Source organism: Solanum dulcamara, chromosome 5, assembly GCF_947179165.1.
Source record: "Solanum dulcamara chromosome 5, daSolDulc1.2, whole genome shotgun sequence".
Taxonomy (NCBI): domain Eukaryota; kingdom Viridiplantae; phylum Streptophyta; class Magnoliopsida; order Solanales; family Solanaceae; genus Solanum; species Solanum dulcamara.
The window spans coordinates 78,261,221-78,276,556 of NC_077241.1; the positions used below are offsets into that span (position 1 = coordinate 78,261,221).

The 15,336-nt window shown below is 30.5% G+C and overlaps 2 protein-coding genes across 2 annotated transcripts; one reads left to right on the top strand and one right to left on the bottom strand.

Annotated features, from left to right (window-relative positions):
• The first annotated feature begins 1,725 nt into the window (after window positions 1–1,725).
• LOC129888592 (probable WRKY transcription factor 29) lies at window positions 1,726–4,198 on the top strand. Its single transcript, XM_055963544.1, has 3 exons — window positions 1,726–2,127; window positions 2,377–2,490; window positions 3,398–4,198. Exons 1-3 carry the CDS (start codon window positions 1,775–1,777, stop codon window positions 3,849–3,851), a joined length of 921 nt encoding a protein of 306 aa, XP_055819519.1. The 5' UTR covers window positions 1,726–1,774; the 3' UTR covers window positions 3,852–4,198.
• A 2,238-nt stretch (window positions 4,199–6,436) lies between these two features.
• On the bottom strand, window positions 6,437–10,971 carry LOC129890104 (endoglucanase 18-like). The gene is made up of 8 exons (XM_055965639.1): window positions 10,669–10,971; window positions 10,283–10,495; window positions 9,261–9,461; window positions 9,080–9,157; window positions 8,807–8,959; window positions 7,940–8,048; window positions 7,663–7,829; window positions 6,437–6,970 (listed from the first exon to the last, which is right to left on the bottom strand). Exons 1-8 carry the CDS (start codon window positions 10,864–10,866, stop codon window positions 6,581–6,583), a joined length of 1,509 nt encoding a protein of 502 aa, XP_055821614.1. The 5' UTR covers window positions 10,867–10,971; the 3' UTR covers window positions 6,437–6,580.
• Between the last annotated feature and the right edge of the window lie 4,365 nt (window positions 10,972–15,336).

A 15,336-nucleotide genomic window follows, 5' to 3' on the forward strand; every position in this document is an offset into this window, starting at 1 on the left:
GTCCTCATGGGTCATGCTTACGTTGATAATAATAGAGTCATGTATAAATATCTAAGGGTATGTTTTGGTATACATTTTTCAATTTTTTATGTTTGATTATATAAAATTTAATTTTTGAAAATATTTATTTTAAGAAAACTTTTTTTTTAAAATGAGAAAAAAACTTTCGTAGTGGGACAAGTTTCACAGGTAATATTTCATATTGTTTGTGTCCACAACACACCTCATCTTCACCCTCACCCAATAGCCCCATCCCCACCATCCACACCCTTACACCTCCACCCTCATCCCACCTTCCATAATATTTATCTATATTATACATAAATATTTTAAAAATAATATTTTAATATTTTTTATTTACATACCAAATACAAAAATAATAATAAGAAACTCACTTATTTTGAGGAAAATATTTTCTCTCCACGGACACAACGTACCCTAAATGTGGACTTTTGGGAACCAATTCCATTTTATGTTTCAATATTATATTTAATTCTTCTCAGAATATAATTTAACAAGTAGACTGACTATAATAATTGGAAAAAAGAACCTTATTTGATGCATGTTAGGTTAGTTGTCTTTTTCTTATTAACTAAAAAAATCAAATACTTAAGGTTGCGAATCCCCCCCCCCCCCCAACATGAAATGACATGCAAGAACATTAATCTAAATTAATTATCATGATTCATGAGAAAAAGATTTTTGAATGACAGACGAACCATAAATCAGTTTAGTACAAGTATATATGGGACATATTTCTTTATTATTGTCCTTTTAGGATAGCTTTTAAAAAAAGACGCTCACTCATTATTATTTTTTTCACCTGATGCTTGAAGTTTGTATTAATGTTGGACTAAATTTTCATTCATACTCACACTTATACATGCATGAAATTTTAATTCATATTAACACATGTACATGCATGAATAAATAAATCTATGAGAATAGATAAAATTTTAATTTTTTTAAATTGGAATATTGTATATCATTGATTATATATTAGAATGAGTTTGCTTCTCAAACCATATTAAAAAAATGAATTCTTGGAATTAGATAATTAACTCCAACTCAAAAACTAGATCATAATATAAAAATTATCCATGATCATGATATAATAAGGAGACAACAAAGACTCAAACATTATTGTTTCTAACTTCCACCTGACTCATAAGTGGAAAGTTTCCACTGCCCTTGGCTCTGGGGGTGGGTCTTTCCTTTCTCAATTATGACGTACTCTAAATTTGCCAAATGGGGCTATAAAACCAGAATTAAAAACGCCAAAAAAAAAACAAGTTGGCTAATTCTTTAAATACTTAAATTTTATTTGATATGTAATGTAAGTATAAACTAATCATATATTATGTCATTAGCTGTATATACAACCCTTAATTTAATGAAAAGCCAAACTAAATTATACTTCTTCTTTTAAAAAAAAATTGCTGACAAAATCAATTTTAGTACGTAGGATATTTGATCACTTTAGTCAACAAATGAGAACTTATAAGCCAAAAATTAAGACAAACGCGTGTATTTTTTACAGTAATTAGCTTCCGCTGTCGTTACCGTTTGACTTTATAATAAAGTCAACTTGATAAATCCATCATAAAATAAATAAATAAAATATCTTGTGTGTAAATAGGAAAAAAAACTGCTCATTTTAATAATATTTTCAGTCCTTAAATAGCCCTCAAACTTCGTATTTTTAGCTATCAAAAAGTCAGCGCCATTATTACTATTACAATTTTTTTCCCTCTCTTCTTTTTGGTTTTAGCTTATGATGATAATGGATTGGGGTCTTCAAGCTGTTGTTATTGGATCATCAACTTCATGTAGTGATCATCATTTCCATGGAGCAAATAATAATATTGATTTTTCTCCTAATTTGGGATTTCAAGAAAGTGATCAATATTTATCTTTTTCTCATGAGATGAAAAAAGAGTTTTTTAGTGATGAATTAGAAGAACTTTACAAGCCATTTTATCATGTTGGTGGACAAAATATGTTGATGGGATCTTCAATTTCACTAATTCCCAAAGAAATTGAAGAAGAGAAGAGAGAAGAAGAGCAGAGACATGAACAACAAGTGGTGGCTGCTCCTTGTACATATGTACCCAAGTACAAAAAAAGGTGAGGAAAATTAATGGTGTGTACATGTTCCTTAATTTTTTCTTATAACTGTTATATTTGAGTCAGTTTGCATGTAACATGATCAAGTAACTCTGACAAATGGAAAAAAATTATCTGCCACGATATTTTTGGCTTGATCTTGCTAATATTTGGACTTAAAATCCTATGATTTTCATCTTACTTTATGTGATTTTGGTTAAATATATGTGTGATGTTTGACATGGAGTCTTTTTTGATTTTTTTTTACAGGAAAAATGAACAAAAGAGAGTGGTGCTTCAATTAAAAGCAGATGATCTTTCTTCTGATAAATGGGCTTGGAGAAAATATGGTCAAAAACCCATTAAAGGCTCTCCTTATCCAAGGTATAATACTAGTTATTTTTCTCTCCAAATATCTTTTATTGAAATAGATATTAAGAAAATAGTCTTAACTCACTTAAAAATTAATTCAAAAGGTGAATATTTAATCTAAATCATATAATTTAAGATGATCAATTTTTTCTCCCACAATTGATATGAGAATTCAATACCTCCTCGCATGCTCACCATCTCGATTGTAGACAATATAATATTGGAGCTCATCAATATAGGGTAAATAAAAAATTGAAAAGAGTCTAACTTAGGTACAGTATAGAAAATAAATTTCGGATCTAATTATTTAACCCCAAAAATTAGCTTAAGAGTAAAATTATTCATGATCATATAAAATGACCAATATGAATAGTCATGATTTATACACATTTGATTTCTTTAGTTTTCTAATGTGGAATTTATAAAGTAGCAAGATTATTCATGATCATATAAAGAGACCAATATGGATAGTCATGATTTACACACATTTGATTTCTTTAGTTTTCTGATGTGGAATTTATAAAGTAGCACCACATTGACACAACAAATAAACACATATCACATGAGGTAAAATCAATTTTGACATTTCAATCATTGTGTTTTCTGATCAGCATTTTACCATGTTTAATTAATGTGACAAACAATAGTTTTTGTGTTTTTATTGTTATAGTGGGTAAAATTCACTTATTTTCAATGTGACAAAAGTGATTTTTATAAGTTTAGCATAAAATTACAATAATAACAATAACAACATAGTTAGTGTAATTCCATACGTAGAGTTTGGAGAGAATATAATATATTACACTGATCTTACTTTTACCTTGTAAATGTAGAGAAACTGTTCAATTCTAATAGATCCTAAGCTCAAATAACGCATTTCAAAGTCAAACTCTCATTTTTTTCTTCTTTTTAATAACAGGAGCTATTATAGGTGCAGCAGCTCAAAGGGATGTTTAGCAAGAAAACAAGTAGAACAAAGTTGTACTGAAAATGGAATATTTATTGTGACATACACAGCTGAACATAATCATAGTCAGCCAACACGTAGAAATTCTCTAGCTGGTACTGTCAAAAGCAAATTTCCAAATTCAAAAAACTCTATTAATAGTCCTAAAAAAATTGTGAAAGAAGAAAAAAATTCAAGTCCACATGGTTCAACATCAAATGCAGTGGACGCATACATTCTATCAGACGAATTTCCAGAAATAGAAATAAATCAAGAGAACGATGAAGGGATCAGAAATATGTTTGAAGGAAGTGATGAGAATGAATGTGTTTCAATTCAAGAAATGTTTGATGGAGATTTCTTTGCTGGTCTTGAAGATATTCATGATGGATTTAATAACTATTCTACATTTCCCTTTTCTTGTTGATCATGTAATATATGTATTGGAATCTTCTCTCTCTCTCTCTCTCTTTTTTTTTTTTTTTTTTTTTTGTAGAGAATCCATTAGGAAAAAACTAGATAAGAGATTAATTAGCAATATATATGGACTTTTTTTTTTCATTATTCCTAAATTTCTCTTTTGCCAAGAAGTGTCCACCCAAGATCCAAAATACAGTATTTTCTTTTGCTATATATTTAATTTTAATTTGTAAATATATAGTATGTGGGGAAATCTTCTCTATACAAGTTCTAGGACTATAATTTTGGATAGAACCTTGATAGGTAGAGATGTAAGCACATCAAGTTGTGAAGTGGTCTTGTACTAATTAAATAAAAATAACTACTTATATTTTACATAACAAAAAAAATACCTTTTGGTTCATCTAATGAACTTCATCATATGTGTCGTTGTTTCCTTATTAGTTTGTTAAATAGGAATAACTCCTTTATTTGTTTTCAAACAATTTAATTAAAATACCTTTGGTTGATCTAATGAACTTCATCATATGTGTCATTGTTTCTTATTAGTTTGTTAAAAAGGAATAACTCCTTTAATTTATTTGTTTTCAAACAATTTAATTTAAATTTTGCATTTTATCTTTAATGACATATTTCTATCACCATAAAATTGGATGTTTCAATTTTATCAGAGTGCTTGCATATAGGCAATTTGAGGCACCTTGTTCGAGTGTTTTGATGATTCTATTGAATTTGGAATATCATTTCGAAGCCAATAGTATATTTAGTTTGTGTTCGGAAGGTTTTTTATGAGTTTCAAATATTCATGTGCATGTACTTTTAGTTATGCATTCTTTTATTTTCAATGCAAAATTGCTTTGCTTAGAGGGCCGAAAAGTTAGACCAAACACTGCAAATATATATTAGGATTCAAATACAAATAAGTAACTAAAAGGGATAATTACAACCCAATATGTTTTCGGGTGAACTAGTTTACAAAATATATATAAAGTGTATATGTTATATATATTTCTATCATATTAATAAACTAGTTGGCTGAACGATATATATCTGTAACTTTTCCTAACTAAAACCTTCTCCAACGTAACTCAAATGTAGGTGAACAGTTCTCACCTTCACATATATTAGTAAAATAAAGAGAGAAAATGATGAAATTCGGTTAGAGTGGAATCTTGGTGACAAGTATCAGTACAAGAAGAACTTTATATGAGTTTTAAAAAAAAATTAAAACAAAATTCCCAGTAGCAATCACCAGAAGAATTAGCCTCATGTAGGTTACGAGTAGTTGGCAGGATTAATATGGTCTGAGAATGTCACACTCCAAACCCATGAGATGTATTGTCCATTTTGCCCCAAAGACTTTAGATATTTATCTTTTTGATTATGTTATTATTGAGATTAAATACACATTTATAATATGAATTTGTCTTATTCCTTATAAAATTTAAGCTTTCTCCCATTCCAATATGAAATATTCGGTTAAAATGTCATTTGCGCCTAGAAGTAGAGTTAGCATATTAATAACTATTTCGATCAGATTTAATAGCTATGATTCAAATTTTATATTATATTTAAAAATTTATTAAATATGTTATAAGTTGCTTCGTCTCTACATACATCTTTTTTTTCTGAAGTTTGTCAGGCCAAAAACCTGTCAATCCTTCTCGAATTTAGAAATTACATCAACTCTTTCAATTAATTAGGTGTTGTCACACACACATATATATATATAAATTATCAAGTACGCGTGGATGTTGAACACTATGCACGTACCTGTTATTTTCATTGTTCACGTCTTTTACTACTACTAACATAGTTTCGGTCAACATTTTGGGCCACAACTCTTATGGAGTAACTTTCTAGTACCCGCTTATTTTTTGTTTGGTTATTAATTATTAGATAAATTATATAAGAATTAGTAATAAGTATGGTCAGGAATAAGTTATTTCTGACAGAAAGTGGAATAATAGTAGCGAAATAAAATAATAAAAATGATAAAAATATTCATCCTTTTTTCTACTAAATAAGGTAGAGAGTATTTTTGTAAGAAAATAACTTCTTCTTAGAAATTATGTGATACATGTTATTTTAATATTATAAACGAAACAATCAATAAATAAAATTCTAGGATAATGAATCTCAAAATACCTACTCTCATCATAACTCAACTTATATCCAAACCAAACAGGCTCTTATTCCCTCTCTTTCTTTTTTTACTTGGCCCCACTTGGCATTCATCTTGAAGAAACTATATATTAGGAGTTATTCAATTAAATTATCTTTATTGATTATTTTTGAAATTTTAAGTTTGATTATTAGTACTTTATGTAGCTTTTTAATAATATGAGTAATATTGGGAAAAAAATCTCTTGATTTATTAAAATGGATAAGTAAAAAGAAAAATATAATTATTACATAAGGAACAAGTAAAAAAGAAAGGAGAAAGTAGTATTTCTTGTAAAGGAAAAACAGTAAAACATAGTTTGAGACATTTCTGATATTCAATATGGGGAAACTTACATAGATATTAGCATAAGAAAATATTTATCATTTATAGCAAGAATATTTTTTTTCACTTGACATTTATAATAGTTTATAATACAATTTTAATATATATTATTGAAAATAATTTATAAAACACATATAATACATGTTTTATCATATATATGTACAGATATTTATTTATAATTGCAGCTAGCATTCAATTCTTTACTGTGAAATGTTCTTCGTGCTAATTTAGTTATCACCTAAAAGTGGTTTGTTAAATTGTGAATTTATTTCCTCATAGTGTTCTCCTTCTTTGTTTTGATCAATCAAAGCGGCCACGGATCCTATAAAAGCTGCATTCATGTAAGTCGTGGGTTCAGAATGAGAGTAATCTGATCTCGAATCAACGAATTGGTCCCCAGAATTGGGCCCACCGACAATCGCACCGACATGTATATTTGGATTTGGATTGTTAGAATTGTACCATGAGCTATAGCCATCGTTGCAGCCCACCCTGGCTGGATAGTTATAAATTGAAGGGATTGATGAGGCTCTATGGTGGAGTTGTGTTGGGTATTTGTTGCCAAATCCCACCATATATGACATTTTAAGTGGATTGTCTCCAAGTATGTAGTCTATCTGAAAAAAAATTAATGAGTTTAAGTTTTATTTGCTGATAATATAAAAAAATATTGACATAATTAGATAATTTAAAAGGTAAGTTTTAATATCAAAAGTATTAATTGGTAACATAGAAAATGATTATGAACTTGTTATAACATGTTAAAGAAAATCAAATGAAAACATTTGTTATGTTAATTATTGGTGTATACAACTTAAATCCAAAACTAAAGACCTAAGTTTTTGACACTTTCTTAAGAGCTTGTACATGTGAATAATACATGGAACATTATTTTTGACATTTTGGGAGATCATTTTTTTTAATTATTTAAAAAATATACTTATTCTAGAGAGTTGAGATGTATAACCATGCTTTTAGGAAAAACATAAGTATTTTTAATAGTAAAAATTATTTTTCGAAGCTAAAAAAATAAATTACGCCTGTCCATAAGAACTTTTTGAAAGCTTGGATAAGCACAAATTGTTGATTTACTATTGACAAAAAGGATTTTCAAATTGAATCGCCAAACAGAATTGTTATTTCTTTAAAATATTTTTTTCGAAAAGTAATTTTCAAAATAAATCGATTCTAAAAGATCGGCCAAACATGCTATTAAATGGACCAAGGCTAGACTCTAATGGATGTACAGAGCAATTTTAATAGTACTATTAATAATTGGAGAAAATTATACAATAAATGTGCACTTGACCTGTGATTTTGCAAAGGCTTTAATCTTGGAGGTGGAAAAATTAACAGATCCACATGTAACTCCCCCTATTCCAGTTGCCTCAAGGACTTTAGAGTACATAAAAAGTACCATGGTGGCACCAGTCACATATTGCAAATTGCTACTATCTCTAACATACAAAAGTCCACCTGCAAATTATAACTATAGTTGAAGAAAGTATAGACTATATAAACAAAATAATTCAAATATCAAGTTTCTTTGAGAAGCAGAGTAATGATTCTAAAATTTGAAAAATTACCTGGGGTTGTCTTAATTTGTATAGAGCTACTTCCAGGCATTAATGCACAAATAAATGAATCAGCATCTTTCTTGAACTTTTCCAGATTGCTCTTTCCATTAAGGAACTCCTGATCATAAAAATGTTACTAGTAATTTGTACTAAATTTATCAATTAGTTAACAGGTTAGTTATCAATAATGTTTATCATAAAGATTTGTTGTATTCGCTAACTTGATTATATAAATATATTTTATACTGTCAAATGTATAGGACTTAAACCTTTTAATTGTATCACCACAGAATACTCTTAAAACTCTGCACGGTTTTCCCTAAAAGGCTTAAAAAATCCTACATCTTATATGTAACTTCCCAATATTTTCACCAACTAATGTAAGACTTTGTTCGCACACCCAACAATCTCCATCGCGAACTAAGTTCTACATGGCCCATCACCACGACCCACATTCTAAAACAAAAATAACTTTTACCGCTAACAAATATCCACATTAACAAAGAGAGCTAAAGTCTTTACCAGCATTAGTTAATTGTCATTGGATCCAATGTCTTTATAGGCTTTACAGACATTAAAATAGTGCTAATTGACTCTAAAAAATATATTTAGCTGCAATTAAGTTATTGCTATTAATTAATTACCGCTAAAGATCATTTTTAACGTATTGACATGTCAATTTCCAAGATTCACTTGTTAGACTATATCAACCCAAAGATACTTTTAACAATGTATGATATTATCCGTTTTGAGTCAATTTCACACGATTTCCCCAAAAGACCTCATCTTTTAAAAAATCCTACACCTTATAGATAGAACTTTATTCGCACACTCATTACTACTGGATATAATGTTGAATTCATATAAAGGATTGACCTTAGCTAGTAAAGTTTGGGCTCCAGCAAACTTGTTATCCCAACCGAATTCAGAGACATCTTGACTCCAGACTTGGTGATTTGAAGCATAACTTAAATAATCGTTTCCTCCACCTGCCTTGTATAGCCAAGCAGCAGCCCACAATAATTCATCCTATAAAAAAAATATATTTAAAAACACTAATTAAGTTATGATTTAAAAATAAATAAATAATAACAATAAGAATATGACAAGTTATTGAGTTATTGCCTAATTATTGAAATTATTTACTACCTTATAACCTGAGAAAGAGCAGTAGAATGGACAAGAAGCCTGGAAAGATCCTCTATACTGGTCCGCAAACGCAAATAACTAAGTGCTCAGGAAAAAGGAATCGTGAATCGGTTAATAGTCTGTTTGATCAAACTTTTAAAATTTACGAATTTTTTTTTTTGTCTAGAAGTTGTATGCTTACTGATTTTGCTCTTCTTAACAACTTGGTAGAATAGTTGGAATCAATATTTTTGAAAACAATAGATGCAGCAGCAAAAGCAGCTGCCACATCAGCTGCCACCTCAGATCCTGGAGAATTTGATGTGATTTTATATAGTGTTCGAGGAGTATCCATGTCTTCAGGTCTCTCCCAACACTGGTGATCTGTATTTCCATCTCCAACCTGTCCACATAATGTATTTGTTAATATTACATAACTTGTGTCAGGGTTAATTAATTCGAATTCGCATAAAAAAGTTCTATTTTAAAAGGTAAAACGATTTCTATTAAAGATGACTTCATTCTCAGAATTAGTGCACGCCAACATGTTAAAAATTAGCTTTTGAACTTGTCTTTAGGCCATGGGTGTGAGGAGTCGATATATCAATTGATTAAGCCCATACTTAAGGGCTTAGATAAACACTTATATAATAACCGGTCATTAATTGATAAAATTAAGGAGATTTTGGTTAGATATTTTACATTTGAAAGCTGATATTAATTAATAGACATTGAAGAAAGGGTAGCATTTGACTTCTTGCTCATGATTCCTAGTTAAGAATGGAGGAGTACTGGTTAATACTCTACCACATATTAATCTTTGGTGGTTATAGTTTTAGATATAATAAAGATATAATTCTTGCAAACTTAAAATAAATAAAAATATGGTTCTCATTCTAATACTTAGTTTAAACTTTTAGATAATATAGTACACATATTTAATTCAATATATCTATCATAGAAGAACCTTGTCTTATTTCAAGCGATTTCTTTATCCCCCACACTGTCATAAGTTCCTAAAGCCTTTAGCGACATTTATATAGTCTTGATTATAAATACTCTTTTATTATTGTTGCTAAATATGTCGCTAAATTCTTTTTTTGTCATTGTGACAATACAAGAATGGATTTATTTTGTTTTAAACATGTTTAGCCTAAGAAAAAGAGTCAAACATGGTCCATACCTAAAAATATAATTTAAATTTTTAGATAAGACGATATTCACCTGAGTATAAAGAGTGGTACTTGAAGTATGGGCTCGAATTAAGAAATTTGTGCCCCAACGAATTGCCCGTTGGAGGTGGACAAGTTGGTTTGTTGAAGAGATTTGTGTTTGGTATTCAACAGCAGCCCAACTCAACAAGGTTAAAGAAAAAGCCATGGGCCATCCAAATTTCACATTATCACCAGCATCATAGTAGCCTCCAATCAAGTTCACCTAATATATGAATTTTAACACTTGGTATATACATCAGAACAAAATGCACATAATATAACCCTATTACTTGCAAAATTAATACTCTATTAATAAAATGAAGTTACCGACGTAGTTTGAAAAACATGTAATACTTTAATCATAAATATGTCATTCTTTTTGAGACAGATACATACCTGATCAATTTTGCCATCGACGAGTGCAGAATCTCCTCTCCATTTGACTCTTTGAGAAACTGGGAGTCTCCCAGAACGTTGTCCTTCAAAGAATAAAATTGCTTTGCCAAGTGAATCTTTGTAATCCTGAGCAATAATAGGACCAGCCAAAATGCACAAGAAGAATATAACAACCCAAGTATTCTTTGAACAAGCCATTATTATTACATAACATATGGCTTACGCCTATTTAATATTATGTCTATCTTAGAAAGTTTGATATAATGTTTTGGTGGTATTTATAGGACATTTTTTGACAGTTACAAGGAAGCGTAAAATCTGGGAAACGCCCATTATGTAATGTTTGGGATAAGTTAGAAAACTATGCTACGTGAGATATATTATATAGTGGCGTAGCAATATGTAGGGCAGGGTGGCCAGTTGAACACCCTTCGTATATTGTATATATAGAAAATTATATGAAGTATGTCAAAATTCATGTTACATTTTCATATGTATACATTAAATTTTGAAAGCTCTTAACAAATTTCCTGGCTTCGCCGAGAATGATTCGTGTGCGTTAAGGGACTGGTATACAACAACAACCCAGTGAAATCCCACAACATGGGGTCTGGGGAGGGTAGAATGTACGCAGACCTTACTCCTACCAAGGTAGGACGGCTGTTTCCTGGAGACCCTCGGCTCAGTAAAAGCATAAATGCATAAAAAAAATGTTAGATAAGAATAGGAAATTAAAAGCTTTATGAGAAAAACAACAAACAAATAACGAATAGATAACAAATAAATACAAATAAATAAATACAAATAACAAATAACGATTAAGGGACTGATATATAACTTAAAATTAATTTACATTAAATATTCATGAGTTCAGTTGTTATACACATTAAAAAAAATTACACTGTTTTAATAAGTGGAATTAATAATATGAAAAGAAAATGAGGCTTATAACATGTTACGATCAACAAGTTATAATAGGCACAACTCAATGCCAAATAAACATGTTAGACAAGTCATATTTTAAATTAATAAAGAATTAACTTAAATAACTGACAATCGATCAAATAAAAAGTAGTTGATGGTTGTATAATATATGTATAATCAGTATATAATATATACTATGCATATATTGATTAAACAAAGTAAACAATGAATATCTAGCCAATGGTTTTGTAAAGATCCCAGATTAAATTGTATTGTCTTAATTTATATAATACATTTTTCTTTTTAGTCCGTCTCAAAAAGAATGACATATTTTCTTATTTGAAATTTTTGTAATGACACTATCAACATTCTACTCATATGAGATCCACTTATTTGGCAAAATGTACATAAATGTGTACTATTTTTAAAGGTAGTTAGTGGAACATTATAAAGTCTTTTCATATTTTTTAATTTGCATGTTCAGTCAAACCGTATCACTTAAATTGAGACGAATGAAGTATTTTTTATAAAATACAAAGGTCCTGAGGGAATGTAATTTCCATTTTCTGCCTTATTAAGTAACTTTCTTACAACGTCACTCGTGAGGAAGTTGAAAGGAAAATCATTACTTTGGAAGTTACAAAGTTTGAAAAATTTGGCAATGTAAGAATATAATGAGATTTTTCTTCTTCTTCTTCTTCTTTTTTTTGTGGATTGGCTAAAGATTCACGATTCATTTATGTATAAAAATTCAATATAGATTACGCAAGAGCTATATAAGGGGATATGCTGAACCCATTCCTTAGCGTCACAATTCTCACCGTTACAAATTCAAATCTCATACGTGTAAAAATTAAAAATGTTAAAAAACATATAACATCAAATCTCCCAAAACTTCACTTTCTTTTGTATAAAACATTAAATTATTCGCATGAACTTAAAGTAGCGAAACTCTATCCACTGCGACAATAATTGTATGTCAATTTCGCCCATCATTATTTTTTCTAAAATTACTATCGGATTTATAGGCTGAATGCCCTTTCATCTAATTGTAGAATTCTCAGCAACTATGGAGAGAATCAAGGTTTTGTATTGATGATAATAAATGAGTACAAGTCTTCTTTATATAGGAGTGAGTTGTAGAGTCCTAAGCTAACTAAACTTAGAGTTATACTACAATACAAATACAATGAAATTAATTACAAATTAACCACTATACATTCAGCAGCAGCCTAGTCATAATCTGACTCTAACTTATCCAACAATGATTCCTATATAACTTAACTCTTTTAGTAGGTCTTTGAAAGTCGTTAGGACTCCTATAAGTTGGACCATGTCGTTCCACCTGTTCCTTAGATGTATCTTCAACACTTCCCCTCAAGCTAGTGAGTGGTGGAACAGTTACTCCTAGCTTGCTTCGAAAACCATCAAAAACTTGCTTTGTCAATGCTTTGTATAAATGTCAGCTAGTTGATCCTTAGACCTCACAAACTGAGTAAGAAGTTGACCCCTGAACACTTTTTCTTGAAAAAAGTGATAGTCCATCTCAACATGTTTGGTTCTTGCATGCATAACTGGATTGTCTGTCATGTACAAGGCACTCACGTTATCACAGCATAGTGTAGGAACAGACTTGAGATACACCCCAAATCATGAAGTAAATATGTGATCCATGTCATCTCTGCTGCAGTGGAGGCTAGTGTTCTATACTCATCTTCAACACTTGATCTTTCTACTGTAGTCTATTTCTTGGAAGTTCAAGAAATACAATTTGTACCTAGGTAGATGCTATAGCCTGTAGTTGATCTCCTAGTAGTGGTGCAACCTCCCCAATCAGCATCTGAATATCCTTACAACCTACAAAGTGATTGTGAAATAATTCTAGGTCCAAAGTGTAAAGTGCCTTTGATGTATCTTATAATCCTTTTGACTCCTTGAAGATGTTCACTATTGGGACTTTGCATAAACTGACTTTCTAGATTCACTGCATAAGTGATATCAGGCCGTGTGAGTGTCAAATATCGAAGACTTTGTACTATCATTGTGTATAAAGAGGCATTTACAAAACTTCCCACAACTTCATGTAAACCATATTTTTGAGCCAAAAGAGTAGCAACAGCCTTTGCCAAAGTCATATCAGGCTTATCCAGTAACTCAGCAACATACTTACTCTGACTCAAGTGAATTTCTCCTGCAAAATACTTGACCTCTACTCCTAGAAAGAAGTATAAAGGATCAAGATCTTTCATAGCAAATTAATTTCCAAGTTGTAGAACCAACTCTGAGACATATAATGGATTACTTCATGTTATAATAATGCCATCTACATATAACAAGAGGAAAATGATACCTTTGGGAGTTTGTAAAGTAAATAAGGTAGGATTTGTCTTATTACAAAGGAACCCACGATGTAATAGATGCATGTTAAACCTGTTAAACCAGGCTCTTGGTTCTTGTTTAAGATCATACAGTTCCTTCTTCAATAAACAAACATGTTGAGGATACCTCGAATCAATAAAATCAGGAGGTTGACTCATGTATACCTCCTCTTGCAAGAAACCATGTAGAAATGCATTTTTGACATTAAACTGCCTAATCCTCCACTTAGAGCTAACAACAATGAATAGAACCACCCTAATAATTGTCTCCTTAACCACATGGCTAAATGTTTCTTCAAAATCTATCCCTTCAAGTTGTGAAAAACCTCTGACAATAAACCTGGTTTTGTATTTGTCTACAGTTTCATTTGCCTTTAACTTAGTCTTAACACCTATTTAGAACCAACTAAGTTTATACCAGTAGATTTGGACACTAATATCTATGTCTTGTTATGCAAAACACTAATTTCCTCTTACATAGTTGCACGCCAATATAGGGACTTGAGTGCTTCTTTAGTAGTCTTTGGTTCCCTCAAAATATCTTCTTTGTTGTTAGCAACAAGTGATAGATGATGTTTCTTTTCCTTGTTTCTGGTGATCATATGACGCCCTTGTGGTGCAAATAGTGCAGGAGGTGTAGTCATATTCCACTTTGAAAGATCAACTTCTAGATGTATGCCTGGTCCAGGTGGACTGGTCACAAGTACAGGTTCATAAAATGGTGAACCAACACTTTCAACCTGTTCCATACTATCATCATCTAATCCTGCATTACCATCATCAAATTCGGAATCTGAGAAGTTAGTAGCACTAGCAGCAGCATCAGATATAAATGCTACAATGTGATCAGTAACACCATCATCAGCAGTATGTGAATCAGAATCAATATTGTCAACTTATTCCATACCATCATCATTAAAAGTTATAGATGTTATAATGTGAACAGCAGCCTGTGTAGTTAGATCAACCTGTACTTCTCCTGAAGTAGGAGCAGTTGGTGCCTATACTTTAGAAAAAAATTCAACAAAAGTAGCTAAATGAGGTGAGACATCAATGTTAGTCTGGGATTGTTTTGGAGACACAAAGGGTTATGTGTTCTCATCAAAAATGACATATTTGGAAACATACATCCTCCTTGTTGAAGGATGATAACATTTATAACCTTTGTGCAGACTATTGTATCTTATAAACACATACGGATAAGTCTTTGGACTAAACTTGTTACTGCCCTTGATATGTGGAAAACACCTACAACCAAACACTTTTAAGTTGTTATAATCAAGTTGCTCACCATGTACTTGACAAATAGAGTCACCATATTTAAGACTGAGGAAGGTAGTTTATTGATGAGGAACACTGCAATGAG